Source organism: Trachymyrmex septentrionalis, unplaced genomic scaffold (assembly GCF_001594115.1).
Source record: "Trachymyrmex septentrionalis isolate Tsep2-gDNA-1 unplaced genomic scaffold, Tsep1.0 scaffold20, whole genome shotgun sequence".
Taxonomy (NCBI): Eukaryota; Metazoa; Arthropoda; class Insecta; order Hymenoptera; family Formicidae; genus Trachymyrmex; species Trachymyrmex septentrionalis.
In genome coordinates this window covers 6,841,628-6,850,611 of record NW_017305180.1, presented here as the reverse complement: position 1 = coordinate 6,850,611, position 8,984 = coordinate 6,841,628, and the positions used below count along the sequence as shown (strand labels likewise).

The following is an 8,984-nucleotide window of genomic DNA, read 5'->3' as shown; positions in this document are numbered from 1 at the left end:
ATTATATATAAATAATTTTAATTTTATAGCTTTATAGTTATAATTTTCAAATAATACGTAATATCAAGAAAAGCATGAAAGAAAGACGCATGTTAGAAATTTCTGGAACATATACGTTTTTTGAAAATACTTTAAAAAATAATATTATAGATGTGTGCTATTTTTGTACATGCTATAATATATCATACACGCTATAAGTATTAGTTTATTCATGTTGTCTATCAAATATTAAACAAGAATAAATTATGTTTACAAGTGTTGTAAGCGTAAAACAGAATGTAGCCAATCTATATATATTTCTGAAACATACAAATTTTTCAAGAATATTGCTTTAATATTACTTTTAATTCTCTCAAAAATGAATTAAAATTATGACAGTTTTATTTCTTAACATCAGTATGATTCCATTATTTAAGGATGTTAAAAATAGTTCCTGTAATTGTGTGTGTCTTGTGCATTAATACTTTTATTATCTTATATAGCAAAGAGAAGGTTTGTATTTACTCACTCACAGTAATTTAAGAATTATTTACATGAAATATATGAACAATACTCGAGAAATGTTTAAGCAAAAAAGGAAGATAATTTCGCTCTCTCTTTCTCGTTTAAAAATATCTTCAAATATGCACGCGCGCACTCATAGATGTACACATACATAGATACACTGATTCGTCATAAGTGTGAACAAAAATACGAAGCGGCGAAAATAACGAGGCTCCAAACGAAACCCGTTTTATGGAGGAAACTATCTCAAAAGAAAAGGAGGAAAAAAAAGAGGCGGACAAGGATCGCGTTGCCATCATCGATGTCGTTGGTCGCCGCAATGTTCATCTGACAATGGATTCCGCATGAGGGTTAGGAGTTAATCGACAAGATCGTTGGGGCGGGGATGCTGCCAAGAGGAAGAGCAGATACATCTTCGGATGAACCGAATTACGCATCGTCATAGTACCGTTTGGGAGACGATACGCGATACACGACCATCATCGATCTCCGCTGGCGCGCGATCAGCCGCTTGGACATTTTGGCACGCGCACAGCCAATGCAGATTGACATTGGCCTGGAATTCTCTCGATCCCTCGGTATGTCAACGCGCTGCGATCCCGATTTCGACGATCCCGAACCGTCGATCGGGAATCAACTATCAATGTAATAACAATCACACTTTGTACTTACGGCTGTGAGGGCAGATTCGAATTTCCTGATCAGGAATCAAGCGTAAAAGATCATACAAGTGCAACGCAAACCCAAGTGCCGCCGCGAGTCCTTTCTCTCTCTCTTCGCCATAAACTATGTAGCAATGGTGATGGTCTGACACATGTTTGACAGATCGGAAAGCACAATCGCGACCGCTAATTCACGATTGAGCGGGATTGGCTAGATAACCGTCATGGATACTTGGAAGTTTGACCAATCAGAACAAAAGGAGTCAAAATTTCTTTGTCCTCATTGGTGAAATTTCAATCTTTCAATCTGTAATCTCAATTTTCAATGCATAGTCTGATTCCGGCCTTAGAATGTATAGCAATTGCACACGAGCCAATCACAGTGCTAAAAAAAAATTAAAAATAAAAAAACTCCCTACGTAGTAGGATAAGTAAGGCCGGTATTCATAGTCAGATCTTATATTCAAGACCGTCTTAAGTACGGTCTTAAGAAGTCTTAAGAGGTCTACGAACCAATCAGAGAGCTGCATTAGCGTCTTAAGATATTACTTACAAGACGGTCTTGAAATAAGAATCGACTATGAATACCGGCTTAAATCGCTTGAAGTCGCTGTGACTGACAGTGAGCAACTGCTACGGTATGCAAGTGAATCGCTTTTCTCATGTTATTCCTTCTCATACTTCTGGCTGTACCTAAAGAATGAGATGTATTTTATAAAAAATGTATTTAAACATACAAGGAAAAAATTGATTTCGACGAATAATAAAAAAAGAAATACATATATGCTTGTCAATCACTGCCCATTATTGAAAAATTCGGTTTCTATCAAGCAAACAGAATTAAATATATACAAAAATCAAGATGAATTGGATAATAATATTAATCTTAGTAAATCAGATATCAATTCAAAAGAGAAACTCTGATATCTAAAATATATTCTCTGTTAAAAAATAATAAAGTTTCTAAAGTTAAAATTAAGTGAAATATGTGCAATTCAAACTAGTAAAATAAATGATCAAAATGTTAAATTGAAAGAAGTTATTATTGATAATAAAATATATTAACGAAACAGTTGAGAAACTTACTGAACAAGTTCCAAACAACTCAACTGATAAATTAATATGTTTTGTCAATGTTCTATTATAAAAGGACCTTGAGAATTCCATATGATATAACTAAATACATTAGAAAAACACTTTGTGTTGAGCTTCTTGTTAAGAACACTTCAAAGAAAAATTCAAAGAATATTCTAATTAAGAAATTTATCTTGTGTTTGAAAAGTGTTGTTTAGAAAATATAATCAATAATTAATATTGTATTGTATTATATTGTAAATATGTATTTGATTTTATAATTTTCTATTGTAAGTAATACAATATTGTATGAAAGATTAGAAGCTTGGCTCTTTCGAGGCATCAGGTTGATTGTTTGACGTCAGATGTAAAAAATAATATGCAATCAATTAATTGCTACGTACAGCTTTATATATTTTTTTAAATTTTTTTCTTAAAAATGATTTCGTAATCCTGAAATCTGTAAAATATGCCGCAAACTGAGACATCTGTCCGATGTTACATAGAAGTATAAATTTAATTTCTAAAATCTATCAAAAATTGTTGCAGCATCGCCGCAGCGATTTTCGACAACTGAGAGAAATGTACATATTATTTCAGAAATTATTGTACATTAGGGTATAATATTTTTGTTTTTTACCTCATTATAAAGGGTCTAGTAATTTAATTCAAATTGCAAAATTTTCTCGAATTTTTTTCAATCAAGTAATTCTAAGCCCATAGCATAAGGGATTTCAAATCTAAAAAAATTTGAACATGGCTGAAAAAGCCACCTCATAATCTAGTTCTAATTCTAGTTAAGACTGTAATGACAGCTCCGCTTATAAATATCATGCAGATAATTGAAAAATCAGGTATAAAACAAGCTTCTAAAATTTCTTATATAGAATGTGTAGATATGTTCTCCGTTGCAATCAAACATAAAGTGTGCTATACAATGGCTGTGTTCAACAGAACACAACAGTTTTGCAATAATTTTATGATTGTCTGCAGAGATAAGTTCATTCTTCTAAAAAAAATAATCTAATCAGCAAGAAGAAAACTTCCAACAGTTGTAAAATGAACGTTCTGCTGAATGCATCCTGACAGCCATTAATTTGTTACACCAGGAGAGCATTCAAAAATTGAACTTTTACTTGTAAGTAAAATTATACAAGATACATTAGTACGAGTATCTGATATAAAATATATCAAATTTTTCGTAGCAAAGAATCAATCGGAATTCTTAAAACATATTCAAAGATTTAGGAGGATCGCTCAAATGTGCTTTGAAATATCATTTAAGGAATTATTTTTATTTCCATATCATACATGTCATGAACCAAGAAAAACAATTTCAACTTTTTTAAGTAATATTTCTATTTAACATTTTAAAAGCGAAATCGCTAAAATCGAGGAATAAAGTGCTACGTTAACAGCACACACGTTGAAAAATATAATATGAAAACGGAAAATCTTAATAATCAAGCTTTAGAATATGTATACATGAAGCACATCAATTAGGACAAGAGGGTATTTAGGGATGTTTTCTATTTATTAATACAAGTCGACCCAAATGTTCTATTTTTTCCCATTCTATGAATAATAAAGACAGAACGATAGTTGTGTTGACTTGTGTCACTAAATGGAAAGCATTTATAATTAGCAAAAAGGGAAAATTACAGATATATCGGCTCAATTGATTTGATTCTGAATCATTCAGGTCTCAACTGGGATGTTTTCTACTTGACACAAATCGACATATTGTTCTATCTTTATTACTCACTGGAATGAATAGAACTCAAGAAAGATAGAATGTTTGTGTCGATTTGAGACATTAAATAGAAAGCACTCTGTTTTTATGTTTCAATGTGTTGCATAAACTTCTATGTTTATATGAGAAGAACGTTAAAAAAATCCTGCTGAAATAGCCGAAATACTTTCAGTTTTCTCCTTAATGCTAATCTCAGTTTCCTCTTGTAAAAAGCTCTGTCTATACATTGTAAAGTTGATGATTAAAATAGTGTTTTAAACTGCTTTAAACTTTAATACGATCCGCTAGAGAGCAAGATAGACCAGTGTTATCTGGTTCAACATTGATCTCTTTTACAATTCCATTTTCAACCACCATAGAATAACGTTTGCTGCGTTTGCCTCCTAAGGCTGACAAATCCACAGTAAGATCCATGGCGTCTGTAAAGTCTCCTTTAGGGTCAGCTAGCATTCGTACCTAAGAATAGAAACGACTTCTTAAGAAAATAATTATAATAGACAAAGTAAATTTAAATTTATATAACAATCATTATGTAAAAGATCTAATTTTTTAAATTTAATAATTAAATGAACATTTACTTTTCCTGTTGCACCATGTTCTTTTCCCCAGGCTGCCATAACAAATGGATCATTAACACCGATACAAAATATCTCGGAAATTCCTTTGGATTTTATTTCATCCGCCTTTGCAATGTAACCAGGCAAATGAGTCTGAAAATCAATATTGATAATTAAATTAATCATATTTATAATATAATCTATATCAAACAAAAACCTATTCTGTTGCTAAATATATGTATATATAAAATTATAAGAATTTGCTAAACTAAATTTAAGATAAATTAATTTTTTGTTAGGGTAAAGCTTTATCGTTCACAGAGCTATTGCTGTCAGTGATAATATTCACGTTTCTGAACAATATGCATTAAACATTTGAAAGCCATGTTTATACAGTTGTAATTTCAAGAAGCAGCCATGTTTATACAGTTGTAAACATATAAGTGATATTGCTTGCTATTGTGTGGTTGAAGCGTTTAAAGATATACTTTTGAAGATATATAGCAACTGAAGATATATCAATACAGAATAGCTCTTCTCTACCTTATAAATGGAAAATTCAATATTGAAAATTCAATAAAAGATATTGCATTAATATGAAAATTAAAATTACTTTCAAAACTATATGTAAATAAAAAGTTTCTAATTTTATTAAGATAGAGCTGTTGGATTTATCAAAAATTTAACAATTGTTTGAATTGGAAAAGAATAAGTTTTTTTCTTTACTTTTGAACAACCAGGAGTAAATGCACCTGGTACACCAAACACTACGATTTTCTTCTGAGCTGCGGCTTGTGCTAGGTTCACCTTGTCTGCTGGTGTGTTCTCAAAAAGATCCACGCTGGGTAATTTGTCTCCAACCTTGAAAATCATTGATAATTGATAATTAATCCTTTAATAGAAAATTATAAATATTCATTAGATAATACAATATCATATTTAAGATATCTATTCGATTAAATATAACAAATGACCAGCGATGAGCAGTCATTTCAAAAATAAATATACACATCACATAAATGTTAATTGCAATTACACATTGTTTGCTTTAGCATAAATTTGTTTTAATAATTTTTTTTTTAATTAAAAACTATCCAAACATTGTCATGGTAGTGTTTAGAACCGATCACATTCTGTAGGTTTTATTAGTTCTAATGAATGATTTTATAATTTTTATCACAATCATGCAATAGACAAGCAATCAAGATAAAGTAACCAGAATTATTCAAACATTATCATTGTAGTGTTTAGAATCGATCACATTCTATAGGTTTTATTAGTTGTAATGAATGATTTTACAACTGAATTTATATTGTGTATCATCCCCTGAGGATATGATAGATTACAATAGGTGCTTTCTGACTGTCCTTGCTGGAAAGCACCTAATTATGATAGATTACAAGGAGGCTCTTAAAATACAATTAGGAAAGATAATTGATGAATCATGTGCTAAAATGAGTACATCAAAGAATACTTACAGCAATAACCATTTTTTGTGATGATATGTGAAATCTTCGTACAAAACAACTGAACGTCGATGAGCGTCCGTTGACGGTAACACGATTCAATAGCTGACTCATGTGCGAGTGCAAAGAGTGCAATTCTTATAATTTATGCGCTATAAATATCACGATAGCGAACTAACGATAATGTTTCGTCGTGAGGGTCGCAAGTTCTCGCAAATGATGCAAATAAGCAACGTGGCGTTATTGCACGACTCTATTACATAATTTTACAATCGCGACTCCAGTCATCGCTACAACAATTTGGCGAACAAGCGAATCAATTCTAAAAATGATTAAATACATTTAAAATCACAAAATTCAGTTGTATGCAATTAGACAAATATATTTTATATTATAACTCAATATATCGATCAATTTTTCTAGTGGTAACTAATAAATGCCATTTGAAAAACATTCGCCATTAGTCCGTCTACGAATATCATTCTAAAATTCTTAGTATAAGAAATTATATCTTTAAATTGTAATGAAAAACGTTTGTAGAAACATATATACTTTACAACGTGACTATTTTTGTGAAATTGTGTTTATTATTCATGTTCAAGATAATGTTAAAAAATTTACAATTTTAATCACTGTTCTAAACTGGAAACACCAGGGATAATTAAAGAGCGCAGGCATTACTGATCATGATATCATATCAACTGTCGAATCCACATAAATTATTATTTGAATACAATAGTCGATTCAATTCCTCTCCTGACTGTCGATAAGGTATTGTTATCGTTATACGGTTTAATTTATACAATTACATATTTTTTTTGAGAAAACTATAGCAGCTAAGGAAATATATAATTTATAACGCATTTTTTCAAAATATGCTGGTATTTGCTAGAAGATTAGCAATGTTAGTTGCTAAAAAAGCATAGTATAAATGTTTAGAATCTTCAGAGAGAAACCTGATAGAGGTCATACCAGCCTTTTTCCTGTTACAATCGAAATCGACTGTATATCCATTTTCAGTTTAGAAACTACATGACTACATACATTTTCTTACACTATCGATAAAATCGTATCGTCGAAAGTAGATGTGGTTCGTCTCTGTACTAAATCTTCAGGACAGAAGCGTGCCGACTATAATTATTAATATGTATCAAAGTCTCTATAATTACTCTAGCAAGTAGAGACTTTTAATAAATTCAATCTCTTCTAAACATATAATATATTGTCCACTTAAGTCGAAATTGTTTCATAATTTAAAATAAATTTTTGCATTTATCTTTATTTAAAGAATGTATGATATATTGTTAATCATTATTTGTTACAATTAAATAATGATTAACAATATGTCATACATTCTTTAAATCACAAAAAAGAGCAATAAAAAGAAATATGATATTGAGATATGATATCAGGATGTCAAAAGCACTTTACGTGAACAATTATGTAAAAAAAATATCACGCTAGTAAAAACCTCTTTTTACGTCTTGCTTTTTGTCAGCACATTTAATTGATACAAAATATTTAAAATTATAAAATGAACGTCAAATATGTTCCTTGGTGTATCACGATATAATTATGAGACCATATTAAACGACTCGCGCCACTACAATTAGATACATGTAAGAATTGTTTCACTAATCGGAGAATATTAAAAATGTAAAGAATATATTATTTTACGTCGTAAAATATGCGTTAATATTTCGACAGTTAAACGGTTGGCGACCTTGAGGTGGGGATGACACAGGGTGGTACGGAGCCGTGCGTCATGTTTACGTCTACGCATAATTACCGCGCAGTCATTCTCTTACCGAGATTCGTACAAGCAGGCAGTCGTGTCGTGTGCGATTCTTTTTCATATTAATTTTTGAAATCTTATCACGAAGAATGCCAAATATACTACGAAACGTTGTACTTTATGAATAATTAATCATACTAGTAATCGTATTATGTGAATATTCATAAAATACAACATTTCGTATTATATCTAGCATTTTCTGCGATTATTATGTTTCAAAAAAAAAAAAAAATGTGAAAAAGAACGGCACTTGTCTGTATGAACGGTATAACACGAGTTATAAAAAAGCAATGTTAATATGAATATTCTTATGCATATAACGCAATTTCTGCTTTCACAATTAATATAGTTTAATAATTTAATTAATTTTTTGTTTTTGCGCACCTTTCGTTATACGATCTGTTTAAAAATTAAACGTAAACTATTTATCGATAATAAAAGAAAGAAGAGTTTCTCTTTTTTATTAATTTCTAACCTTTTTTATTAATTTCATTTTATTGACTCTAATCATATCTTACAGACATCATCTATGTATAAATAAAAGATTCAGCCCTTTTATCTGCTCTGACTTTACTTCGCAATGATAACGAATTGCAGACGTGATATTCGTTTCTAAAAGTTAACCGATTGCATAGTAATTGCATAGTAATATAGATAATAGCTATATATTACATTTTTTAGATTATCTTCCCTCTCACGGGTACACCTTGACGTGGTGGGAGGGCTCAGTACCCAGAGGATATTTACACAAAAAAAAACAGTTTTTCTCAAGTGTCTAAAAATTTTCGGATATATCTGAATGTATATATCTAGATAAATTTTTAGATATTGAGTAAAATCATTCTCTTCGTGTAAAAATCCAACGGGGAAGCTAACGTACCCTCGTCGTCGATTTACTTCAAAAGTAAACGAATCGCAGCCGGTTCGTCGCGTCGCGCGTTTCGGAAGTGCCGTTCAAGTTATTGGACTCAAGTTATAGTCCGCACGCGATTATAGTGTATTCGCGAGTGATTTACGCGAGTGTCCTGTGCATATTCTGAGAGGAGGTGGAGATCTGGGAGAGACATCGGGCACCGATGGAGCAACCTAGCGGTAAATATTATTTTTTATTTGTGTAAAATTAGCCTTTTTTGCTTGTTTTTTAATCATTTTATTTGATAATGATTTAAAAAT

General features: G+C 30.9%; 1 protein-coding gene across 2 annotated transcripts in view; it reads right to left on the bottom strand.

Moving 5' to 3' along the window:
• Window positions 1-5,423, bottom strand: part of LOC108747769 (importin subunit alpha-7) — a 9,080-nt gene extending 3,657 nt beyond the window's left edge. The window contains exons 1-3 of one of the 2 annotated variants that reach the window (XM_018485511.1): window positions 5,277-5,423; window positions 4,572-4,703; window positions 4,315-4,449 (exon numbers count right to left, since the gene is read on the bottom strand). In XM_018485511.1, coding sequence (XP_018341013.1) covers window positions 4,315-4,449; window positions 4,572-4,703; window positions 5,277-5,423 — 414 coding nt within the window. Of the gene's footprint in view, window positions 1-1,176; window positions 1,278-4,314; window positions 4,450-4,571; window positions 4,704-5,276 lie in introns of those variants that run through there. The other variant, XM_018485510.1, reaches the window with a different exon arrangement.
• Window positions 5,424-8,984: the final 3,561 nt, after the last annotated feature.